This window comes from Rhineura floridana, chromosome 16, assembly GCF_030035675.1.
Source record: "Rhineura floridana isolate rRhiFlo1 chromosome 16, rRhiFlo1.hap2, whole genome shotgun sequence".
Classification (NCBI taxonomy): Eukaryota; Metazoa; Chordata; class Lepidosauria; order Squamata; family Rhineuridae; genus Rhineura; species Rhineura floridana.
The window spans coordinates 19,576,274-19,603,048 of record NC_084495.1 but is presented as its reverse complement, the minus strand read 5'-3'; the positions used below and the strand labels follow the sequence as shown (position 1 = coordinate 19,603,048).

General features: G+C 45.8%; 1 protein-coding gene across 1 annotated transcript; it reads right to left on the bottom strand.

Annotated features, from left to right (window-relative positions):
- Nucleotides 1–5,411: 5,411 nt before the first annotated feature.
- LOC133371374 (transmembrane protein 47-like) lies at nucleotides 5,412–23,340 on the bottom strand. The gene is made up of 3 exons (XM_061598740.1): nucleotides 22,892–23,340; nucleotides 7,639–7,779; nucleotides 5,412–6,192 (listed from the first exon to the last, which is right to left on the bottom strand). The coding sequence occupies exons 1-3, from the start codon at nucleotides 23,091–23,093 to the stop codon at nucleotides 6,011–6,013; spliced, it is 525 nt and encodes a 174-aa protein (XP_061454724.1). The 5' UTR covers nucleotides 23,094–23,340; the 3' UTR covers nucleotides 5,412–6,010.
- Nucleotides 23,341–26,775: the final 3,435 nt, after the last annotated feature.

Genomic DNA, 26,775 nt, shown 5'->3' with positions numbered 1-26,775 from the left:
TATCTCATTCTATTTTTTCATATATTATATAAATGTAAATAGAAAAACACCAGACTTTTGTTTTTCCCAGCAGGTCATTAGAAGGATGAAATTATGTCTAGGCGATGTCCAGTCCTGGCCTTCACCAGCCAGTTAAGCAAGATTTGAGAAAAACAGGCTCCAGTCCTGAGGCAGCCTAGCTGAGTCTTACTTTTCTCTGCTGTGTCACAAGAGGCAGAGGAAAAACCCATCCAGTATCAACAGGTTCACAAGTATGAGAGGATCAGGTTCTTATCAAGAAATTTGTTTCCGCTCACATACCACAGGCCACCATTTGGAAGGCAGATCGTTCACAGTGGTCAACAATGGCACAACCGACATTTTATCAATCCAAATACTGCTCCAAATAGCAAACTCGTTCTCTGAATGCAGATTTCTTATGTAGCCAAATCAGCACTACCCATGCACAAGTGGCAGGCTTAGAAGGAGCCAAACGTTTGAAGTGCAAAAAGCCTTTAGGGGGAAAACACCCCGAATAATGCTGACTAAAGCCCCATCTGCCCTATATAAGCAATATCATACCACTTTAAACAGTCATGGCTTGCCCCCAAAGAATTATGGGGACCATAGTTTGTAAGGGTGCTGAGAGTTGTTAGGAAACCACTATTCCCCCACAGAGCTACAATTCCCAGAGTTCTCTGGGATGGGGGGTTGTTAAACCACTAGCTGCTGGGAGGAAATGGAAAACCAGGGTGGTGGAATGGAGGAGAGTATTCTGGAAATGGCCGTGGCAGCTGCCTGGGACCCTGAATAGGAGCATTCCACACTGCAACATTTTGTGGCAGGCCCACCTCTTCAGTATATAAAGGATGCTTCGTGATACAATTCCTTCACAGAAGCAGCGGTGTGTAAGAATTTTTATGTACACCTCCTAAATCTCCATCTGCACACCATAGGCATATTTGTCTTCGGTGGGTGGGTGGGTGGGGCAGATGAAGGGATAAAGACACTCCCCACCTTCCTAAGTTGTGCTATGTAGTGCATGAGACCTGGCAGACCTAAACATGGCCATTTTATAGCCAGGGACAGGGGAGGGGAAAAGAGAGATAGTTCTGGAGAATAGGAAAGGGGGAAAAGTCCTTTCCACTTTCCAGTCTTTTGGAAACGTCCATGTAGAGTGCAGTGGGGGGTGGAGGGTTTTGTTTGTTTTTAGCTTCACAGCATGTTTCCCTACAGCTATAATCCCCCCTCCAATGTATTCTAATGAATTTGCTGTTGGACTAAATAGGTTTTTGTGACTCTGACTGTAAAAGATCTAGGATTAGGAAGAACATGGGAATTGTTTTGGCAAGACCTTGCCTGAGCATGTCCTGTGTTAGCTAATTGTTCTCAGCTCAGCTGCTACCTTTGTGAATGGGCAACATGAAAGGTGGCCATGCAGACAGGGCCTGTGCATAACTGTAGCCATGTCTTCTTCTACGGCATGCAGTGCTCCTGCTCAGTCACTCTATGGGCTATGTCCTCTCCTATAGTGCTTGTGACGCCCTTCCCTGGCTCTCCCTGTCAGGTTCCTACCTGCTTGTGGCTACTGCCTTTCACTAGGCACCACCAGGGACCCCACCAGTCCAGACTGTCCTTTTTTATGGTTTCTCTCTCCGCTCTAGCACAGATCTCACTAGATCCCCTTGCTAGGCAGCACCACCAGTCACGTCCTATAACCGATGTTCCCAGAGACTTTGTCTGAGCCTCTCTCTGTCTGGTTACTTTTGTGACTCCGTGCTTATGCTGTTCCCAACCCCCTTGTATCAATGTAGATAACTCATATAACTCGGAGTTGCTCTGGATACTTGTAATGTTATTATTCTCCTCTTCACCGCTGCCACCATTTGTTACTGTTGCCCTTCAGCCTTGGTAATTACCTTACCCTCCCTTCTGGTCTGTGAAACCCCAGCCAAGGATCAGGCGTCGGTAAACCAAAATAGTATTTATTAAATAGCAGAAATAACAAGATTACTTTTCTAATGGTACTTAAGCATATGGTTTCATCTATTCCTGTGATACTTGACTTATCATTAACTAGAACTCCCACTCCCTCTTTCTCCACACTCTCCTGACATCCACCACCTAACACCCACCTCCAAACACCACCAAAACAACCCACCAAACACCTTCCATTTATACTCTCAGCCATTCAAATGCTCAGCCAATCATCCAGCATTCTACTGCTCATCTACTCCCCCCTCCTCTTTCATTCCACTTACCATGTATCTTCTATACAAACAGCACTTACCATATTTACATTAATACAGGAACATCACAGTGCTCCATTACCTTCTCCGTCCCCCTGGGTTTCTGTTCCCACCCACCCTCCAAAAAACCCAGGTAGTCCTTCTATGAACACTACATGTGCTCAGTCCTCATTGGGTTATTCTGTTCGGGGTGGGTGTGGGGTTGCCCCCTGTGGATTTTACCCTAAAGATTGTATTTCTAGATTTTAGGGCTCCTTCAAGCATGCTGTTACTGATACCTTCCCTCTTGTTTTCAGAGGTCGCATTTGCTCGCAGTCCCTGTCAGCGCTCAGCAGCTGAGTTAGGTATTAGAAGGGAGATGGTGAAGTTCTTGCATGCCTTGACCCCAGACAGCCCGCCACTAAATTGTGTTGCGTGAAACAGACTGACAAGATGTGAGCAACTGCTTCTCCCACCCGGGATGGCTTTGGTGACGCTTTTTCTAGAGTACTGTTCCAATCTAATTGTCATGCTTCATGAAAGACACAGAGAAGTGGGTTGAAATAACCTTGTGATGAGGTGGGTGCAAAACAGGACTGGTATGGGGCATGGCCTGGGGAGATTCCTCTGATGGGCTGGATAGAGAGGCTTGGAGAGCCACATTCAGCCCCCGGGTCTGAGGGTCACCACTCCAGCCACAGACAGAGAACACCTCAGTCAGATGGGCTAAGCAGAAATACACTTCAACAGAAGAATCAACACTTCCCCGCCTTTTTTTTTAATCTCAGTGAAATACAAGCTGGGGCACAGAAGCAGCAAGGACTGAAATGTCAGTAGCTTAGCTAAAAACATGCAAGTACAGCTGGATAATCCGACCCAGACAGAATCTCACCAGCCCAGCATTCCAGATGGGAGGCAAAACAGAATCTTTATTGTTGCGGAAACAGATTACCAGTTTCATCCTCAGAGTCGCTGAGGCTGCAGAGAAATCCTCAGGATGGAGAGCATCAGTGGCTGTACACTACAGGACCTCAAAATAAGCTGTCCTGTTGGGGCCCATGTTACTCCAGTGCAATAATTTAAGACTAGGGACTGCACCCCTGCTCACTCTGCTTGCCAACGCCCCTTCCTTTAACCATTGCCAAATTCACTCACCTCCCTTTACATCTGCCTCCATGTCCCTCCTCCGCTGGCCCAACAGCTCTCTCACAAGTCGGCCGTCAAGCTGCAATTCACAGCGGCATCTGTTGGTGGCCAAGCACACTGCTGCATGATAACATTTGCAGGCAAATATAGAAAAATGTATACTGAGTTTACTGTGTGCCACTGGCTTTTTATCATTTCATGAAGCAAGGTAAATATTTTATACCAGCCTTATATATTAGCCTACAACAGTTATTAGTCTATAAAATTATTCACTAGCCTATTCAGAGGCTAGTAGCCACTATTTCCATGATGATCACAAAGGACAGGAAGTCCCCTTTTTGGTGGCAAGCACGAAAATGCAGAATACTAGCCTCTTAGCAGACTAGTTAAAGACAAAAAAGTATGGGTTGTATTCAACTATGTCCACCAAGATCATCAGCAATTGTCAAGTGGTCATTGGGAAAGAAAGTTTGGGAACCACTTATTTAAAGCACATGGCTTCTCCCCAAAGTGTCCTGGAAACTATAGATAACCCTTCACAGAGCAATGTTTTCCAGCACACTTAACAAACAAGTTCTCAAGATCCTTTGCGGGGAAGCCATGTGCTGCAAATGCGCAGTAAACATATGGTGTGGATGTGGCCTTAGTTCATATAACAACCACAAATTCTGGCTCAAACCAATCCCAGGAAGGGTTGTGCCTCTTTAACAAGAAATAGTATTGTACATGAAGCAGACAGCCAAACAGAGGCAGGAAATGGAGAACATTTTACAGGATATAGTGTGGCTTACATCACTTCACACCAGTAATGGATCACGAAGGGGTGGGAATCCAATCTAGTGGTCTATCCCTAGACCACTTTCAGAGATCTATAGTTGCCACAGTCTTGTTTCATAGTGTGGTTTAACAGAGCGTTGGACTAGGATCTGGGAGACCAGGATTCAAATCCCCACTTAGCCATGAAGCTCACTGGGTGACCTTGGGCCAGTCACTATCTCCCAGCCTAACCTACCTCACAGGGTTGTGATGAGGATAAAATTGGGAGGGGGAGAACTATGTATGCCACCTTCAGCTCATTGGAGGAAAAGCTGGGTTATAAATGCAACAAATATATATATATAAAGCATCTAGTACCTTGTAGATAGGGCAAGCTTTAAATCTACAAAATGCATCAATAAAGCAAATCTTGAACATCTGGCACTGCAGCACTGATCACTGCATCCTCCCACTTTCAACAGGCAACTTCTCAATACTTAAAGCACCTCAATGCTCCTCTAGGGCTTTGTGGTCAGCAGTGCAGAGCCTGACCGTAGCCAGACGATGGCACCATTGTCTTTATTCCTTCCTCTGCTTTTATACATTCTCTGGTATGTTTCCTGACAGCTTGTGGTTGTGCAGAGCTCATTTCAAAGAGCAGCAATTGGAAGCAATACTTTGAAATGATGTACTGAGAGATAACGCACTGCTGATAGGAAAGCGAACTCCAGAGTGACACAGAACATTTTTTCAGAAGAACAGAAACACTCGTTTGGTAGGTAGGTGTCAGCAGCCTTTTCCATCCAGAGGTTTTAGACTACAACTCCCTTCAGCCCCCGTCAGCATCACGGCCAATGGTCTCGCATGATGGGAATTGTAGAGTAAAACATTTGAAGGGCAGCAGGCTAGGTAAAGGTGGGTTAGGATGTGGGTTTTTTTTAACAGTACTGTTGCAGATGATCCATACTGCAGCAAACGCAGGGATAGTTTCTTTGAATCCTGTGTCACACTCAGATTTCATGATATGGAGGGATTTATCTGGCAATAAGACTTCCCAATGCAGCATCAGGTGAGCAAGGGGCATTTGCTCCACCACTATTTTAACACATGCTGAGTTTCCTCACTGATTTCAATCAATGTAATATGGCTGTTCATCACCTACACAATACACCACACTGTTCCCACTCTCACACACGCACACCCCAACCCTGACCTTTTCAACTCCAATCCCTGCACAAGTCTCTCGGGAATGCTGAGCTGTTCAAAGCTTTCACATACGTACACACAAAAAGCATGCAGCGTGACAATCTTATTTTGATAGGTTGGTTTATTCATCTCTGCAGCCACACAAACCCACACACTTCCTGCACAGAGCAAGGACTACAATCACTACCAACAAAACCAGTCTCTGTACAGTTCTGGCTTCCCAGGATCAAGAGGATTTACCACGGGTATGTTTACAGATCCAGTTCAAGTTCACTCTACATTCCCCCGCCTCCCAGCTTCCTTTGTGATAAAGGTGTGTGTGTGTTTTGGACACTTCAAAATAAAGGCAAATCAAGTCCCACTTCCCCATAGAGAGTTGTTCTCTTTAAAAATAAAGACAACCTTTCCTGCATGGAAAAAATATATAAGAAAAATCTTAAGGTAGTTATTCTGCTCAGAAGTACAGCTCATTTATAGTTTTTGTTCCTCTAAGTCTTCAAAGAGGATCCAACCTGAGATCTTCGGATCTTCCTTTTCCAAGGAATCAGCCAGCATCCTGCCAAGATGAAGTGCACATCTGGAAGGACCAAATGTGCCAATCCACACCACTCCTTTCGCCACTTCATCTCTCTCTCTCCCACGTACCAATCTGGTCCCAGCCATCTGATAATCCAGTCCAACTCCATTTGCCCACCTCAGTAGTAGGCATCTTCGTACACATCCGTGCGCAAGCAGTAAAGGATGGCAGCGCCCAACATGAAGATGGCGGAGCCCCAGCCTAAGCCGTAGCCCCAGTTGAACTCATGGTAGATCTTCAGCATGCTACTATCGATGAATTTGATTGGGTAGAGGATTAAGGCACAGACTTGAAGAACCACTGGATCAATGCAACAAAAAAAAGGTGTACGTTAAAAACCCAAAGTTAAATCAGTAAAAGACGCTTGTTGCGTGAACTCTACATGGGGATTCATTTGCAACTCTATGGAGAAAAGGAGAAGGGCAGGGATGACAGATCCCCAGGTCCACCACCTTCTTGCTTCTACATTAACTAGTTTGTTACAATGTTTATCTTAGGCCAAATTAATCTGGTGCAAAAATGAAAAGGACAGCCATTGGCTATGCCTTATCTATGGGCCTTTGACTGACATTGCTTGGATTACCTGAAAGGACATATTAGGCAGCTCATCAAGAACTTGTATGGCATTTTTTGACAGCAGCAAAAAATGATGGTGAGACAGTAAGGGATTCTAAGCCACAGTGACTGCATTCGGACATCACAATAAATGATAGCACATATGGTTCTTGCTTCACTCCTCCCCTAGCAGCAACAAACAATGAACCCTGACTTTGCATTACATCCAAACAGGAGACTGTGGTTTATTTAGCTCCAAACAAACCAGAATGGCAAGCCAAGGTTTTTTCTTGGCTTACCAATCAAGGTTTAAGTAAAAGAAGCCACAATCTCTAGTTCAGACATAGTGCTAATCCAAGAATCCTAATTTGTTGCTTCTACTAGGGCTTCATTTCACACTGTACATTTGTTGTACTGTTTCTCCACTTGAAACAGTCATGGCTTCCCCCAAAGAATCCTGGGAAGTATAGTTTGTGAAGGGTGCTGAGAGTTGTTAGGAGACCCCTGTTCACCTCACAGACCTGCAATTCCCAGAGTTCCCTGGCAAAGGGGACTGATTGTTAAACCACCGGGGGAATTAATAGCTCTCTGAGGAGAATAGGAGTCTCCTAACAACTCTCAGTACCCTTCAGAAACTACACTTCCCAAGATTCTTTGGGGAAAGCCATGACTGTTTCAAGTGGAATAACAGTGGAATAAATGTATAGTGTGAATGTGAAGTAGGACAGGAGCAATGCAGGAGCCATTTGCATGTTCATGGTAAACCATTAACCATGATTTACTGTGACACATGAACTGGCCCAGTGTTAAAAGAACGGTGAACGAAACAATTGGAAATCTGCGGAGATTTCAACGTTACTTGAACACATCCTTTTAAGAGACTGTGAAGAACAACAACGTTTACCAGGGAAAACATAAATACAATTTGGATATTGATCTGTACAGTCGTTTCTATGTGAAACAGATAAGATATATGGAAGCATTTTGCACAGTTGTTTCATATCATTTTAAATGTTTTTCTAAAGAACAGCCATCTATATTTCTGATTTTTTTTTTAACATTCAGACCGCCTTCTTTCGGTTTCAATGAAATCAGGGGGGAATAAAGTCATTTAAAAGATTTGGTCCAGGAAAATAACTAACATTTGATAATATTTACAGACGCAGGGACTGGGGAAGAGAGGATACATACCAGCGGCAAAAAGGAGGATGGCGACAACCCGGTAATAGCGCTTGTAGGTACCCAGGCAGAAGGAAATCAGAGAGAGGAGGAATGACAAGAGAGTGACGGTGGCTGCAGTTAGGATCAACACCAGAGTAGCGACTTGCCAGTCTGGGGGAGGGAAGGGGAAAAAAGGAAACAGATGTGAGAGGAACCTCAGAGCACTATCAACAGGGAAGAGGGTTTCATCCAGCCACCCAAGAAATCTAGATACGTATACAAATGTCATTGTAGATCTGGAGTGGGAAACCTTTTTCAGCCTGAGGGCCACATGCCTTTCTGAGCAGCCTTCCAGGGGCCACATGCAAATAGCAGGCAAGGCAAGGGAAAAGTGTGCAGAATTATAAATGTGACTTTGCGCTTTGTACTGAAGACTAATTTCTACACCCATTCACCCACACCCCTCTATCCTCCATCCAGGCAGGCAAAAGGCATGATCAGGGTTCGAGGATGCGTTCCAGCCTGGTAAAAATGCTTGGAGAGGGTGCAGGGGTATGGCTCGGGAAGGGGTGGGGCTCGAGGAGAGTCCCAAGGGCCAGATAGAGAGGCCAGGAGGGTTGCATTTGGCCCCCTGGTCCAGGGGTTCCCCATCCCTCTCTTAGATCATTTCAATCCTGGTTACTAAGACGCAGCAGAACGATGTCAACGCCATGGCATGTTTGCCATTCAGCAGCAATTTATTTATTTATGTTTTTATTTATAGTTACATTTATATCCCACCTTTCCTCCAAGGACTCCAGGTGGGTGTACACAGTTCTCCTCCTCCCCCTTTTCGATCCTCACAACAACCCTGTGAGGTAGGTTAGGATGAGAGACAGTGAGCAGCCCAACATCACCCCATGAGCTTTATGCCTGAGCAGGGAAGTGGACTCTCGCCTCCCAGGTCTTAGCCTAACACTCCAACCCCAACATCACACTGGCTCACTGCAAGGGAATGTGAAGCTGTTTCCACATTAGGCATTTAGTGTGGAATTGCCACGCTTCATTCACTCATTTGTATTATAGGGCATCCACATGACACTACCATCCAGTCATTGCCTTCCTGTATTCTCCCTATGGTTCTTCCGTCTTTTCTCAGACTGCAGAAAGTCAGTCTTGTTTTAGAGGAACGAAAGAGTTGCACAATCTCCGCAGGGGTAGGAGCCCTTAGCGCTTACTCTTCCCATCTTTCAAAAAGCCCAGGATTTGATGTGAGCAGTGATGTATCAAGCAGATGAACCTATCACAGTTCAGCACACATTCACTATATAACGTTTGTGGTCGGTGACATTTTATCACTCTTTTCAGAAAACAGTTTTAAAACTCCTTCCTGATCACCAGCACTACCACTACTACCCTTGTCAAAATGGTGGCGACTGGAAAAGCCCCCCCCCAATCATTTTTTAAAATTAGGGTTATAGGGGTTTTTCTATGGATGGAAGAATATTTTTTAAACTGTAACTGTGAATTAGAATGCTTTTAAACTAACTGTGTTTTGGAAAGTTTTAAAACTGTTTTTAGAATGCTTTTCTTTTTGCTCCTGTTAAATTGTTGTTTGCCACTCTGGGCTCCTTTGGGAGGAAAGGCAGGATGTAAATTTAATAAATAAATAAATAAGTTTACATCGTAATGATGTCAGGTGATTGACAGGTGGGCTGTCCTGCCTACCTATCAAAGTTGGCCAAGCAAGCCACGGAGGTTCCACACCGGATATTTCACCAATATATATATATATATATATTTAGCCAGAAAAGCATTTCAGCACTAATTAAAGTACCCGTTTTTAAAAGGGAGGATGAAATGGCACCCGCTGCAAAGATTATAGTGAATGTGGACCTTTCCCACCTACTACATCTATGTTTCTGCACTGGTACAGACAGAAGAACATAGAGGGATGAACATAACAAAAAAGTGCAATATCCCCAATAGCGTGGAAAATCAAGAGCATAGGAAGCTGCCTTGTACTGAGTCAGACCATCGGTCCACCTAGCTCAGTACTGTCTGCACTGACTGGCAGCAGTTCCCCAGGATTTCAAGAGTTCTTTCTCATCGGTGCCTGGAGATGCCGGGGATTGAACCTGAGACCTTCTGTGTGCAAAGTAGATGCTCTACCATCAAGCTACATGCCTTCCATCAATTGCAATGTCATCAGTATGCTACAGCAGACGAGCAATTATTATAAGCGCTAGGAGCCACCTCTCTGAAAACAGTTGAAGATTCTGGTTTTGCGAGATATAACATTTATGGATCCCATAAATCCTGGGCTGGCAGAGAGGTAGTTATATTAGTCTGTCTCAGCAAAACAACAACAAAAACAGTCTTGTGGCTCCTTAACAGCCAGCAGATTTATGGTATTAAATTTTAGTGTGCCTTAAGATTCTGTTGTTTTCACAAAGCTCCGGCAGTCTATGCTCGGGAATCTGTCTACCAACTCAGCTTCTCAACACAGCTTCCTGAAAACCAATGAGCTGCAAAAAATTCTGCCTTGTGTAGATGTGCAAAACCGTTCGCAGGTACAGGCATTTACTCTAGCTCTGCCAAGACATCCTGCCCAGAGTGAAACAGTTTCCAGAGATATAATTTCCCGAGTTGTTTAACAGTCAATCCCTCTTCCCTGGGACCTCTGGAAACTGCAGTTGTGTGAGGAGAAGAGGGGTCTCCTAACAGCTCTCAGCACCCTTAACAAACTACACTTCCCAGGATTCTGCAGGGGAAGCCACAACTCTTTAAAGTGATATGATATTGCTTTAAATGTATGATGCAGACGGGGTCTCGGATTCTGGGCTGCCCCTGTTAACTTGCAGCTGCTCTCCCTGTGAGCCACCTGAGGTAGGACAGCGAGCTCCAAATGGTCTGGGCGCTGCTCTTTATTTCCTCTCCCTTTCTTTGGCCTGTACCGCTTTCTGCCGATTGTTGTTTCAGGTGCATGGTGGTGCAGCCAAATGGAAAGAGCCCACAGCAGTCAAGCAACAGGGAATCAGTATGCATCGTTGGAAGTGAGTCCACAGAACACCCCCAAAGGGTCTTAGCAACATGTAGCCAGCTGGAAAGGCAAGCAATGGCCAGCTCAATTCCTCACATACTGGAAGACTAGCAGCATAGGTTTCTACTTGCTGCCAGTTTTGTTTGGATGAAGAAGTCATCCGTGGAAGTCCCTGTCCCAAAACAAAGCCTAGTTTACATAGTCAAGGTTCAAACAAGTTATCACAGGGTGCTTGAACTATGCTGCCCCCGCCTCACCCTGCTTCCACCCACTTCATAGCCGCCCAGCACTTTTTAATAGACCCACATATGGGATGAACGACACAAGCATCAAGAACTCTGGCCTTGCCAAGGTTTGCTGGTTTTGCTTATTAGCTCATTTCACTGACCCCTTGAGCCCAAAAATAAACGTGAGGTTGGAATTCAAGGATCATTAAGTCTAGGACAGGGCTGGGGCATCTCAGGCCTGGGCACCAAATGCGGCCCTTCAGACCTTTCCATCTGGCCCTTGGGGCTCTCTGCAGGCCACACCCCTCACCAGCCCTGCCTGGCATCCTCCTTGAGTGTGTATGCCTGGCTGGAATGTGTCCTTAAACTCTGCTGTCGACCCTTGATTGCCTGGGCAGAGGACAGAGGGGTGTGAGAGTGTGTGTACAGAAAGTAGCCTACTGTACAAAGGTGAAACTTATCTGTGTTGCTCCACCCACTGTTACCCTTGGCCCCACCCACTACTTCATGTTTCCCTGGAAGGTTTCCCAGAAGGGTATGCGGTCTCGGGCTGGAAAAGGTTCCCCACCTCCCGTCTAGGGGAAGCAAAGTGGGACCTGCAACAAAATGTTGCAGTGTGGATGGCAGCCATCCCACCCCAACCCGCTTTCCACTCCTCTTCCAATATCATGCAACCATCAGTGGGTATTACGCTGCCACTGTTTTGGGGTCTCATCACCACCACGGGAGGGGGTGTTAAAGAGGTTTTTACCCCTTTACTTTTGTAAACCTTGGGGCTCCCCCAAGTTCCTGATGCCTCCCCCTCCTGTGTATGGGTTGTGCCATTTTGGCTACATAAGCATTGGCCTTTCTTTCTTTCTTTCTTATTTGATTTATATCCCGCCCTTCCTCCCAGCAGGAGCCCAGGGCAGCAAACAAAAGCCCTAAAAACACTTTAAAACATCATAAAAACAGACTTTAAAATAAACTTACAGCCTGAATACTGGAAATGGAGAGAGAACTAATTGCTTATTCTAGCAGAGCGGAAGTTTCCAGCCGGGTTTGTATCTCCCATGTCCTATTTATTAGTATTTATTTATCACATTTATATCCCACCTTTCCTCCAAGGAGCTCAAAGTGGCGTACATGGCTCTCCCCCTCCTCATTTCAGCCTCACAACAACTCTGTGAGTAGGTTAGGCCAAGAGACAGTGGCTGGGCCAAGATCACCCAGTGAGCTTCATGGCTGAGTTGGGATTCGAACCCTGGTCTCTCAGCTCCTAGTCCAACACTATTATACCACACTGGCTCTTAATGGCACAAGGTAAAAAAGATGGAGCCAACAGCCTTGCCAAACCCATGACGTTCATGGGGGTATCCCACCCCACCCCAGACCCTCATAATTTTGCATTGTTCAAGGGCAATCACAGATCATTTAAGTACCAGATCACCTGGACTCTCTCATGATCATCCCAGCTTGGTCCAAAGAGCTGAAAATGGAACTTCTATGTTTGGAGAGACAGCAAACCTTCGATGCTGGGGATCAAATTGAGGGACAGGACCATCGCCTTCCTTGCTTCTAAACTTCCCAGGGGCATCCGTCTGGGTGCTCTTTGGAAATAGACTGCAGGGCTAGATAGGCCTTGAACTCATCTAAAAAGGCTGCTCTGCATTCTTATTTCCCTGGGACCAGAATGCTGAAGCATCCTCTGGCCTTTTCCATTGGCCAGGGACCTAGAGGCTACTAGGAGATTTCGCCCCCTGCGGCAGGCAGAGCAGTAACTCAGTGGTGACTGACTGGCAGCGGCTCTGCGGGGTTTCAGACAGAGAACATTCCCAATCCAACCTGAAGATATTGGGGAATTGAACCTGGGGCCTTCTGTGTGAGAAGTGGATACTCTGCCTTTGAGCCTTGTCCATTAATGGGACTCTACATCTGAGTTTTCCCCAAATGCTTTGTATGAGGAGCTGCTGCCAGTCAGTGTAGATAATACTGAGCTAGAAGGACCAATGGCCTGACTTGATATAAGGCAGCTTCCTGTCTTCCTGCCTGCTTTGTAGAGAAGACCAACCTGACCCTACCCATCGGCCAGAGAAGCAGCAGCTGCTCCCCCCCCCCCACTTTAACTACCAGCTGTCCTGGGACTGCAGAGCTGATGAAGGGTAGACTGCTCTGTTCCCATTCATCATCAGCCAAAGGGCTGCTGGGTTTTGTGTGTGGGAATCTCAGTCTTTAAATATTATTACAACCAACCCCCCTTTCGGATCATTCAGTTGCAAGCCTTAGTAAAATTCTTCAAAATAAGTATTTGGGAGATAAAATAAGAACTTGCAGAGCTATAGCAATGCACATCCTGTGATGATATTCAAGAAATAAGCATGAAATTGGGCACTTCTGGAGAATCCCAATTAAACAGACAAACAAAGAGGGGGGAAACCCAAACTTCTAGCCCGTGTGGCTATGAAAATAACTTTGATAGCATGCAAACAACGCCCAGTGAATCTCAGAAGGCAGAAGGTGATTGAACAAGATTCAAAGAGCAGGTTTTCAGTGCCCCGCACAGCTGCTTGCTGTCTGCTCCCTCCACCCCCCACCATGAGTAGGAAATGCAAAAATATGCAAATTCAGGAAATTTGCATATTTCTGCTTCTGCGGCGCATGATTTATAGAGACCACAGAAGAGGACGATGGCAGAAAACAGAATACACACAGCCCTCAGCATCAGCCAACTATTCCAGGGGTATATTTTTACTTGGGACCAAAGTCATTTCCCTACTGGCATATTCCCAGCGTAATCGTCAAGACAAGAGAGAGAGGCCAAATCAGGGAATGAATAAGGTCAGCTTTCTAACCAGACACATGCAGAAAGCCTATCTTGGGATGGGAATGATTCTTGGCCGGGTTTGGCTTGTTCGCAGAAGCAAAGGAGTGAAACATCTGGAACGACTGGCCCTTTCACTATCCGCCTATTGTGACAACAGAAGGACTTCGTCAGCAATTAATTACGTCCAAGTCCAATGGGGCCACAAGCGGAGGGTTTAACTTTAGGGACATCTGCAGGGACACGGAGAAAAGGGCTGGGCTTCTTTGCAGTTCTCCCCGATTCCAGAACTCAGGCAGGCTGAGCTGACAACTGCACCTTGTTTACATAACAACTGCTGCAGTCCTTCCAGCCCCACCATCACATCTTCCCCAAATTTATTTATTTATTTATTACATTTGTATACCGCCCCATAGCCAAAGCTCTCTGGGCGGTTTACAACAATTAAAAACATTAAAAACAAATATACAGATTTAAAAACACATTTTTAAAAACAATTTAAAAACACATGCTAAAATGCCTAGGAGAGAAGTCTTGACCTGGCGCCAAAAAGATAACAGTGTTGGAAATTGTCTCTCCTTTGAAGAAGATGTACTGAGCATACCCCGATCTGCATTTCTAATAGGAGGGGGCTCCCATGAACTGTCAGCACAGAACTTTTTAAAAACATTGCCACCATACAGAACTGCCAATCCTCACCATCCTGTTCCTGGCACAGCTGGGAGGACTCAGGGGTTCCACCACCAGCTGCAAAGCTTACCAGGACACATCAGGCCCTAACTGAGCCAAGATCTGCAGAAGAGGTCCCCGCTGTTAACTGGAATAAACAGAACGGTTCTTGCTTGCCAGAAGTGATTTAAAGAACAGGGAGTCCTTTGTGTCAAAGGAAGAGGCAGCTAGACTCTGGACTCTGGAGGGAAAAGGTGGAGTTTTCTCATCAGGGATGGGTAGAAATGCTAGATTTTTAAACATTTAATGCAGTTTATTTATCCCTGCTGCAGGGACAAAGAACCAAGTATAGGCAGTCATGATTTGGCCTAGATGTTTGGGCTTTATCCCCTGTGGGATAACAAGTCAAGCAGAGACCTTATCCCAGTCTGTGTTGGAATTGCTTTTTAAGATGTTTTAAAGGCTTTTTTTTAAACAGACGTTTTTAAAGACGGTTTGCTTTAAATTGTCTTTAAAGATGTTTTGCTTTAATATATTTTAAAGTCTATTTTTATGGTGCTTTAGAGTGTTTTCAGGGTTTTTATTTGCCGCCCTGAGCTCCTACTGGAAGGGCAGGATATAAATAAATAAATAAATACGTGGCAAGGGGGAAATTGTCAAACTGGGTATTTGACACATCACTACTCATTATCTTCACTGTTCCAGCTCTTCAGTTGTCCAAAAGTCTCCTTCCCCCTCCAATAGGCACCATTGGTTTATCTAGCTCAGTATTGCCCACACTGACTGGTAGCAGCTCTCCTGGACACTGACTGGCAGCAGCTCTCCTGGATTTCATACGGGTCTCTCCCATCCCAACTGTAGATGCTGAGGACTGAGCCTATGACCTTCTGCCTGCCAAGCAGATGCTCTGCTGCTAAAGTTATCTATGGCTCTTCCCTTTACCCCTTCTGTCCCATTTGAACTGCCTTGCAGAACACCTACATGAGGCGATCTCTTCAAATGCCTCTTCAAAACCCATTGTTTTTATGAAGCGTTTGGCACAACAACCCCCTACTTTCCATGCCCTACTGCAACTAAGATGAAGTAGGAAATAACTGCATATTATTCTGTGATTATGATGATCAATATTACTCCTGCCTCCCCTCCAACGATATGGGTTTCCTGGAAAGTTTTGAATTAGATTTAATAAATAAATAAAAAATCCTGTGCAAGTTAGGGCAATTTGCATTGGACAATTTTCAGTTTGCATTAGAAAATCCAATTTTCCTAGAGAGGGATCCAATTTAGCATGTTTATTAGTAAACAAAGCTAAAAACCTTGAACTGGCCAAGCTTGCCTAGTATTTATCTGCAATTGGCATCTGTTCATTCTTCATAATTAAGTTATGAAACAAAAAAGTTTCTGCTTCAGACATTTTCCCACCTTACATCATGACTCCCCTTCCCTCCCTCTGCTGTTTCCCTGTGCCAAAGTTTGGATTGGGAGCAGCAACCTGTTCTCCTGCATTCTGTGTAGCACCTTGAAAGCATTAAATAACGAACCTCACCACGAGGGTCCATTAGCAAAATAGCTTGAGACTCCCAATCTGCTCTATAAAGAAAACGGGGGGGGGGAGCCAGGAGCCAGAGAGGATCCCCTTCATCCCCAGCCGGTGAAGCAGAAGAGAATACAATTCTAAAGTAGTTCCTCCTCGCGGAACCAGTCCTACTGTTAGACAGGGAGCTAATTTTGGCCGCCAAGGGGCAAGTGGTAGATTTTTTGTTCTAGGAGGAAGGGTAGGATATAAATTTAATAAATAAATAAATAAAATTTATTGTTATTAATGTTTTTACTGCCAGGGACGGAGAGAGGTACAAAGTAACTTCCCATGGGCATCTGGTTGGCCACTGTGAGAACATGCTGGAGGAGATGGGACAGTGGCCTGATCCAGCAAGACTCATCTTAAATTCTTAGTCTGAGCAGCCTTCGGTCTTATGCAGTTCACCTTGAGTGGGTGTGTGAGCTCCATTTGCTGTTACACCTCAGACAGCAAAATGTATAGTGTAAATATTATTATGATTCTTTCCCACCCTTCCTCCTGAAGGATCCCAGGGTGGCAAACACATTTGCAACAAAACATTTTAACAACAACAAAGCAGCATTCTAAAAACAACTCAAACCGTTCTAAAAACAGTTGCAAATAAAACCTTCTTCCATCTAGCAAGCTCATCAAATGCCTGGGTAAAGAGGAATGTTTCCCAGTTCCTCCTGAAGGTCAATCAAGATGGAGACCGACGCATCTCACCAGGGAGTGCATTCCACCAATAGAGCCACTGGTGGAAAGGCCCTGTCACAGGCCCTCGCCAACTGGGCAGCCTCCCGTTACAGAGTGGAGGGATGGGGTAGTGTCATGGGTGTCCACAGGAATTTTTGCAGGGTGGGGCGGGAAAGTAAATATTCCAAACAAACATAACTGAAAGGTGGGAGCAAGCAAGGGCCTCACAAAACAAAGGAGAACAGGGCCTGCACATTTCACCTCATATCTCTAGTTCTACAAATGCGAAAATGTTGTATTTCTTTTTTTTAAAAAAGAAAAAGAAAACTGGGAATTGGGGGATTATGCTTCATCCAGGGCAAGGGCAAGTGCTCCCTTTGCCCCCCAAATCACCCCATGTGGATATCCATGGGTAGGGTGTACTGGAAGCCCTATTCTACAAAGTCTCCCACTCCTCAAGCTGAGGGTTTGGGCAGAAGATGGCAGAAGTCTCTGGCAAGCAAGCAGGTGGTCAGCTGAAGCTCAACATAAATCACAGGTCTGAGCTCTAGAGAATGCAGCCCGTGTAGCAAACGCCACCCATCTGTTACTCCCCAGGCAAAGACTAAAGAGCTCTCCACACGCGAGACAAATGTTCAGCTCTCCTCCCCCACCGTTTCCAATTTGCATGCTTGAATAAGCTGCTTACAAAAAAAGAAAAAGAAAAATGCCTTTGCAGCTAGGACTACAGCTGCCTCCCCCAGCGCCTGCAGTCCTGGCTATTGTGTCTCCAGAGCTCCTTCCAAGAAAACAGAAGTTGCAGCAGAGGAAAGCACCAAACCTTGTTCTCTTTCTCAAGCTGCTTGCATTTTTTTTTAATTCAAGAGGAGACTGAAAAGGTCTGTTTCCCACTTGGCAGCAGAGAAGAACAGACTTTTCTTACAGAAGTTTGAATTGCAGAAATCTCTGTGTAGATTAAAACCTGACCAAACGGAGAGCTATAAGCTAGGGACAGGGGAGGAGCAGCATGCTGCTTGAAGACAGTCGGGATAATGAGGCTGCTCACACTTAGCTTTCAGGTATTCCTGGGTCCTCAATCCAGTTTACACTGCACAGGCAAAAGCCAAGATTCACTTTCATCTATGTGATGAACAGGCTGTGTCCTTTTCTAGGAAATCCACACCCACCAGCCACCATTCATGCCTCTTTAACTTAGAGAGGCTAGGCTACATGGGTCTACATGTACATGGGGCTACCCTTGAAGGCTGCATGGACATTTCTGGAGTTGAATGAGCTGGCAGACCAGGCCCCAGAGGGGGTTGGGATAGGATACCAGAGCACTCTTTTTTGTGGCCTCCAAGAACTGATGTTGTGTAGTAGTTAGAACATTAGACTAGAACTAAGGAGAAACAGATTCAAATCCCTCTGCACTTGGTAACCTTGGGCCACTCACTCTCCATCTCTTTCCGTCTAGCCTACCTTACAGAAGAAAATATGAGGAAAATAAAAAGAAGAGCGGGGAAGTGTGGGCTGCCATGAAAAAAGCAACAAGGGATCAAATGAAATAAATCTGTCTTATCTGTTCCAGGGTTCCCACCTTTCAGCCCTTCCTGCTTTTTTGGAAAGGAATTTTTAACACAGAAGCAAGCCATTTGCAACAGCGCTTCAGAGTTCCAAGAAGACAGTCCAAACTGGGGAAAGCTGCCAGCAGTCATAATCCCTGGAAACTGCTGCAATGGAGACTTGTTTACAGTCTCGGCAAACCCAGATTTACTTCAGTTCCCACCAAGCACATCTTCCCTTTAACCCAGACCCTTCGGCAGGGTCAGCCTACGTACTATCACTCACACAGCCAGATCGCCTAAGGCTTTATCTGAGACTGGAGTCAGGCCCTGACCCTAGGGCCCCTGCCATTCACAGGTCAAGGTGGTCCATAACTGGGCTGCACCCACTCAGAAATCCTTCTCTCTTGTCCTCCCCAGCTGTCCTTCCACCCTAGGTAGGACACATTTGTCTTCCAGCTGCCAACAGCAGATGGATCGATGATTGGAAACGGCCATAGCTCAGCAGCTGTGCACATGCTCTGCCTGCAAAAGGTTGCAGGTTCAAGCCCCGGCATCTCCAGATAGCGCTGGGGACGTCAACTTTCTGAAAACCTGGTCAGCCACTGCCAGTCAGTGTGGACAATACTGGGTGAGATGTGCCAATGGTCTGGTTCCATAAAAGGCGGTTCCTCCGCCTCTCTCTTCCAGACATCTGCTTTATTAGTTGTTCTGCTATGTTTCCCCAACGTTACTACATTATGTCAGGATGAGGAGGAACAGCTCCGGAGGGGCGCTCTTGCGCAACAAAAGTGGGACAATCCTCCCTCCCCCAAAAACGTTTGTGGCATGAAAAGTTATGAAAAGGATTCCAACAGGAAGCTACAGGACATGCACCGATTGGACACGCAGTATGCCCACCCCACAACTTTTGCAGGCTCAAGCTGTATTGAAAACGGAAGGCGTATAACCACCCCAATCACAAGCACAAATCATCATGCAGGCACAGTAAAAATGACATCTGGAAGGCCCCCCAGATCATTCATTGCCTCTGCTCAGCTGTGGCACCTCAGAAGCAGCAGCTCTGAGCGTATGCAGAATATCGTAGCCTTCACCCCCCCCAAAGTCATTTCACAGCCCGCCTCCCCAACCCATGGGCTTAGCTCCAAAAGCCATTTTCAGTGTCAGTGACATGAGCAGCCCTGAAATGCAAAAAGCAATAAAACACAAACAAAAAAAGAGTAGGGCAGAGCATTCCACTTAGAGATGAGCAACCAGAGCCAACATCCTCCCCATCTGTTCCCAGCATCTCGGGATGAGGAGGCCAGCTCCTAGAGCAAGGCAGAACTCTAGCACCCTTTGCAAAGAAAAACAAACAAATCTTAAAAAAAGAGTATGGCTGCCTCCCATTCCCCCGCCCCCCGCCTTTAGCAATCTTCCCAACACCTTTAACATTCTAGAAGCCCTGCTGGATCAGACCAAAGGTCCATCCAGCAGGCCCAGTTTCCTGTTTCCCATGGAGGCTGGGCAGATGTCTTGAGGAAGCACACATGGAGAGCCTGGTAGACACAGCCTTCCCCTGATATTTCTCTCAAAGAACCCTGGCATGCACAGATATACTGCCCCTGTACATGGAGGCTCTATTTAGCTATATAACAAGCAGAAGAACATAAAAATAACTCATCTGGGTCAATGCCTCCAGGAGCACGGGGGGTCTCACTCACTGTTTGCTCCCCCTGCAACTGATACTCAGCAATGCACCACCTCTGAAAATGAAGGTTTCCATTTAGCCACATGGCTAATGACTGTTGACAGACAACGTCATAGGGGAGGACAGGTCTCGTCTAACTCACAGGATTGTTATGAGAATAATATGGGGAGGCATTGCATGGGGACAACCATGTATGCCATCCTGAACTCCTTGCAGGAAAGGTGGGACAGGCATGAAATAATAAATTAAAATATAGTAAAGTTACTTCCTTCCCCCCCCTTAGTTAATGTGTCTTTCTAAGAGATAGTAAAAGGGTTTGTACCTGCTTGGAAGCTTAATTAAGACACTCAGATTAGCATGTAAAAGTATGAAGGAATTAATTAACAAACTCAGATTAGCATCCTCTTCTGGCCCCCATGGGAGGCCCATAATAGCAGGCAGAAATTTACCAGGTGAAGCGCTGTTCCCGAAATGTGTGTGTCAGGGATAAGCATGTCTGTTAAATTTCAGCCTGCCATGCAGCTGTTAAAGGCACAGAGTAATAAAAACAGGGGTGAGTTCATTGCACCTCCCAAGCCAGTACAAAATGCATCATCAACATCTCTTCATATTTTATTATCTTGTGTCCAGATTTTTAATGTTTATTGTATCTGTATGCTTATTTTGTATGTCGCCCAGAGTGGCTGGATAGCCAGCCAGATGGGCGACTAAGAAATTCAATCAATCAATCAATCAATCAATCACTAACTAAGTGTCCAGGAGTCACAGTAGCAAATGGGATTTGATCCCACTACCCATTTTACTTCACTTACCATCGTGTTCTATTCAACAATGCTAGTTTGGGAATGGTCACTATACTGTAATGATTTTGCATACATTTAGGCTGCAATCCTGCATACACTTACCTGAGGGCAGCTCTAACTGGCTTACTTCAGAGCAGCCACATTTAAGATTGCACTGTCAGTGCTTGTAAATTCTGAAGCGCACAGACTCTTTATGACAAACCCCACCTAGCCATATCCCTTCTTTGTCTATACAACAAAAAATAATTTTGGACCAATGCAGACGTTACACCTTCAATTCCAAGCCAGCTCTTTTTTCACCATTTATCCCTCCCTCTCCCGCTCTGCTTAACCTCCAACCTGATGAAGAGCCCTAGGGGACTCAGAAGCTTGCTCACAACATTTGGATCGTCCGTCATAAAGGGACTTTGGAATTTTTCAAAATTAACCTGGCAGTTTGACCCTTAGCTGTACATCCAGTGTGGTGTAGTGGTCAGAGTGTTGGACTGGGACCTGGGAGACAAGGCTTAAAATCCCCACTTGGTCATGAAACTCATTGGGTGATCTTGGGCCAGTTCAGCCTAACCTACCTCACAGGGTTGTGATGAGGATAAAATTGGGAGGGGGAGAACCATGTTTGTATGCCATCCTGAGCTGCTTGGAGGAAAGGGAGGATATAAAGGTGATGATGATGAAGGAAATTGCTTCTTCGTCTGCTAAGCTTATTTGGAAGATTTCTCTCAGAGAAAAGCTTGTTTATTTGGCACTCAGCCGACTGGTGGGGAGGACCCCGTTGTCGTCCCTGCTGTGAAATAAGCAGCGCTTCGTCTCCGCCCGCTCCTGCCTTAACCCGATTATCACAGTCTGAACTTTTTGCAATCCATTTCCTCTGGGGGCGGCCCAGCACCTTTTGCTGCCTGAAGCAAAAGACAAGATAGTGGTCCCCAGTTCCGTATGTGGAAGCTGACTAAACTGGCAGCCGAAATCTTACTTCAGCATTGGCAATGCGACAGCATCCCTCAGGGTACCCTGTTGACAGGAGGCTAGTTTAGGGGGTATATCTTTGGCACATGCAGCTGTGGTTCTCAACAGAGGGGAATAACTGGGGAGCTGAGGAGGAGTGGGGGGTGCCCCCCGTATCTGCTGCCTGAGGAGATTGTCTAATGGTAGGGCTGGCCCTATATTTCTCTTTGGCCTCACTACTGACATTATATGTATGCATATCACAGCGGCGAAGGTGGATTGGGAACCTTAAAATCACACACACACGTACGTCAACTAGGGATCTGGCAGAAATGTGATTCTGTTTGCATTTAAAACAAGAAACGACCTAATTCACGCTTCTCAAACCCCTGTGCGAAGCAAAACACAGTCATCCTTCAAACGGGCACATCTCTGCCGCTCACAATACAGCTCCCCAACCAAAGACTGCCTACAAAAGGGCATGTATTAGGGGAAAGTGCACACAAAACCGCATATACTAGTGAAAACAACATACACCATTCCATTATTTTAGGGAAAACTGCTTACAAGAATGTCTACCTTAGACAAAACCACATACCAAATAAAAAGGTATGAGAAGCAATTCACACTAAAACGCAGAGGAATTTTCATGAGGATTTCTTTTGTAAAAGAATTGCCAATTGCTGCAGAAATGTGGAGAGATGAATTTCAGACTGGAAAAATGAGAAACTGAGAGAAGCTTTAACATGGCAGAAGCCCGGCTGGATGGACTGGAGCAAAGGTCCATCTAGCAAACCTAGTTTTCCCGTTTCCCGTGGAGGCCAGGCAGGTATCTCTAGGAAGTTCACAGGGACAGCCTGGTGGACACAGCCTTTCTCTCAGTATATCTGGCATGCCCTATCCATCCCTACAATTTAGGACAACACTTCATGCACACTGTTATCTTTTCAGCACCAGGTCAAGACTTTCCTCTTCTCCCAGGCATTTTAGCATGTGTTTTTTAAAAAAATCAAATTGTGTTTTTAAATTGTTTTTGTGTGTGTGTGTGTTTTAAAATTTGTATATTTGTTTTTAATGTTTTTAATTGTTCTAAACCACCCAGAGAGCTTTGGCTATGGGGCGGTATATAAATGTAATAAATAAATAAATTTGATGAAGTAGATTCTAGTCCACAAGAGCTTAAGCCATTAAACTCCATTTGGTGGGGAAAGGCAGCCTACACAAAAATATTTTTTAGTCTTTAAGGCGCCACAAGTATCTCTTTCTGGTCCCTATCCTATGCATGCCTCCAGCAGCAGCCCACCCTCGATTTCTGCTCTTCCCGGGCCCCCTTACCAGTCTGGAGGGTGGAGTCGCACTCCCAGGCATCCGGGGCTTGCCTACAAGCCTCCCAGAGGGAGCGGGAGTAGCGTTCCGACGTGACCCAGGCGGGGCTCAGGAGAGCGGCCACATCCAGGGCGAGCGCGATGAAGGCACAGAGCAGGGCGATCAGCTTGAAAGGGCGGTGCAGCAAGCCGTTCTCGTCTGCGGCCGACATCCCCACGACCTGCCTTGACACGGATCCGAAGCTGCCGCCACCCGCAAAGAGACACACGAGACAGGATTAGGTGGAAGAACGGAGCCGCCGGCTGAATGGCTGCTGGCGAGAGTGCATCAACCGCAAAAGCGGCACTTTGCTTTGCAACGTTTGGAACGGCGATGAAAGGAGCAACCCACCCGCTCTCGGTCCTGGCTGAAGTCTGCAAAGTTTGCAAAGCAGCAGCCTCACGTGTCCCGCCCAGCCCCAGATCCCACCCCTTCGAGCCACTCCCGGGCACTGCCCTAGAGGGCGCCCCCTGGATCCTAGAGACAGCCGGACGTTTCTGGACGGGAAACGAGCACCCCCGCCTCTTTCCGTAAGTCTGATGCCTTTTTTCTTTCTTGATCGGACACCTGTTCCTTTAAACAGCTGCAGGGCAGGCTGAAATCCACAACGACTCTTCGCGCTCCGTGCTTGAGTCTCCATGGAAGGGAAAGCTACACCCACTGAATTTCTGCGAGTCGTCACAGGAGCCCAGAGGCAAGGAGGGAGGAGCAGCAAGCAACCTTCACTGGAAATCCAAAGCAGCTCGCTCCCTCTTGTAGTTTCTGAGCTCACATATCCATACCTATACTGAAACAAGGGACAGTCCTCACTATAGGGGTGCAGTCGTCCAGGGTGTAGGGGGTCTTAGACCCCTTACTTTTTCGGGAGCAGGGTCCCTATGTCTCCAGCATCCTACAAGCCAATCAGCATGAAAGGAGAGTGTGTCAGCTACTGAGAAGAGGCCTCTAACATGCTTTCCTGTCCCTTCCTGCTGATTGGAGGCAATCAGAGTGATAGGAGGTGAATCAGCCGCTGAGAAGACTCTTCTCAGAAGCTAACACTCTCCCCTTTCGTGCTGATTGGCTCCTAGGGACGTCAGTTGTTGTGTGAGAAGGCATTAACAAGGATCTCATTCTCAACCCAGCAGCAAAAGGGGGGGGCATGGCTGTGACTATCATGACAGGACCCTGCACTTCTGAATTTGCAACTACACTGCTGGTTCTTATACCATCTCAACAGGTCATCCATGAGCTTAGCTATAGGAAGGCTGTAGGAACAATCTGTTTCCCACATAGGCGGTTGGCATAAGCTGGCAGGGAGTCAGAGGGGAACTTGCATTCCACTCTTTCCCTCTGCTTTCCATTCCTTTAGTCCATTTAGCAAAAAGTGCCGTGACTTGTTTATGCATTAGATCTCAACGCCGGAGGACTGAGCTAGCAAGAGATTTACTGATGGTCCAGTAAATAGCACCCCCCCATGATGATGATAGTATTCATATTATCTTCATCATCATTGCCACATTTATATCTTGCCTTTCCTCCAAGGAGCTGGAGGCTCAGTGGGGACTGGTCTATTAGGGGGAATTTATGGCACTGCCCCACCAACCTCAGTCTGCCCTCAGAAAGCCCCCACCTGCCTATCTTCTCCTTACAAGTGCTCAAGTCCAGGAGATGACACTAACGTCCGTTTAGTCTCAGTATTGCCCTTGAAGAACATGGCAGGGCAGAAATGAGGACAACATTAGAATGAATTGGCGCTGCCTGCCATTTGGCTCTGGCTCCACCTTCTCTTTGGGCTCCCTGCCTTCTGCCCCACCAGTTTCAATGGGCACCAGCCACCACTGCAAAAGGCTGCTTAAACAATTCTCTTCCCATCCCTCTAGAGCCAGCCCAAGATATTTTGCGGCTTGAGGCAAGGAACAAGATGGTGTACCCTGTCCATTCTGTGTACAGAAGCCAACTAAGCCAGCAGATGAATCTTCCTTCAGCACTAGGGACAGAGACAAGGTCTTTCTCTACACCTGAGGCTGCAGGTTAGGGGGCTCAGGACAAGAAGGGAATGGCTAGGAGGCTTAGGAGGAACAGCCGTGGGGCTCCTTTCGCCACCCCAACATCTGGCTTCTCAGGCAGCTGCCTCACTTTACCTAATGGTGGAGCTGGCTCTGCTCCTCCCTTTATCTTCACAACAGCCCTGCAAAGTAGGTTTGTGTTTGATGTATTTATGTCCTGCTTTTTAGGCAGGCAGCTTACATCAATAAGTGCAATATCCTAAAGCAAACATTGAAAAGAAGCCAGGATATTCAACAACGAACATGAAGCCAGCATAAAGCTACCACTAAAAAACTAAGCGGAACACCACCACCAAGTGTTTAGAAATCTGCTTAAGAGATACTGGAGAAGGAGCTAAAAATGTTTTTTTGCAGGAAGGAGTTCCAAAGATGTGAGACCAGCACTGAAAAGGCCCTTTCTGGTACTTGCCAATTAGGGATGGGGGAGAATACCTGACAAAATCGAACCTGGTACTGGATCCCGACTGAATTTGCTAGTTCACTATCCCTTCGGAGCAGCGCTGATCTCTTGTGGTGGGCCGTGGCTGTAATTGGCATGGATTTTGCGGCTGCAACTGCAATCAGCAATATTTCCCCCCCCCGAAATCCTCCCCCTATTTTATGTATTTTTTTAATAATTATTTTTTCACAATGTTTTTCCCCTCCACCAAAAAACCATGTGGAACACTGTGATCATTCATGTAAGTGACCTAAAAATTATGCAGTGTTTTCTCCGCCGCCAAAAAACTATGTGGAATGCTGTCATTTACATAAGTATTTATGAAAACAATTATGTAATTTTTGCAAAAAAAAACACCCAAAACCCCCTGCGGATCGAATCACCCAAAAATGCACAGCAGATTGAATCGGCAAGCACCAGAGAAAGCGGAAACAAAAAAAGGACTGACCGGTAAAGAAATGACGGACTATCTAAATGCATGTGGATTGACTCCATGCAGCGAACCCCATCCCTATCACCAATATCATTATTCTTAAGGAGTGGGCAGAGAGTAGGACCTGTGAGTCTAATCTCAGGACCTGCGCAGATTCGTATGGGTGCAGGTGGCCCTTTGAGTAACCTGGCCTCACACCATTCAAGGTTGTAAAGGATTCATCTCAGAAAAGGGCAACCAAACTGATCGAGGGGATGGAGCACAAAGGTTACAACAGTGTTCACAGAAATAGAAAAAAGTCACAAAGCAGGTGATACATAAAAGCCCAGAATTAGCCCTGTTAAATCTATTTTTGAATAGAAACCAGACCCTTAAGGAGGTCACTGATTCATAGGGTCACCATAAGTCGTAATCGACTTGAAGGCATATAACAACAACAACAAAAGGATAACCAATTGATTAGGTTCATTTTAGTTGCAGCCTGGTTATTAATAGCATGATTTTGGAAGGATCTAAAAGGTATGTCTATTTCATTGTGGCATAGCAAGGTCTGGCAATTAGCCTTAATAGAGAAATTGTTGCAGAAGCTAAAGGTGGTGAAAGGACAGAAATGTAAAAATTCCTTTGTGGCAGAGTGTGGGAGCTTCATTACATATGCTAATGTAGCAGACAATAAAAACAAGGTTCCCAAGGCTTTTCAAAATTTATGGAATTTATAAAGGTGACCAAATAATAATAAGTGATTATTTGCTTGTATATTAAAGTGCAGGAAACCTTGTTTTATATATGTGTTGTTTACCCCTTACTCTCAATGGATGTACGAGTTATTTTCCTGAAAATTAAAAGAAAAAAAAAGTTAAAACAAAACAAAACAAAGGTTACAACATTTGGGGCTTTTCAGTTTAGAAAAAAAGGCAAGTGAGAGGAGACATGA

Excerpts from the sequence above, each read along its gene's own strand:
- LOC133371374 (XM_061598740.1), bottom strand. The coding sequence starts at position 23,093 with ATGTCGGCCGCAGACGAGAACGGCTTGCTGCACCGCCCTTTCAAGCTG. Across the intron at positions 7,780-22,891 it reads CGACTCCACCCTCCAGACTG|ACTGGCAAGTCGCTACTCTG; the intron begins GTAAGGGGGCCC and ends TCCCTCCCCCAG. Across the intron at positions 6,193-7,638 it reads CATCCTCCTTTTTGCCGCTG|TGGTTCTTCAAGTCTGTGCC; the intron begins GTATGTATCCTC and ends GCATTGATCCAG.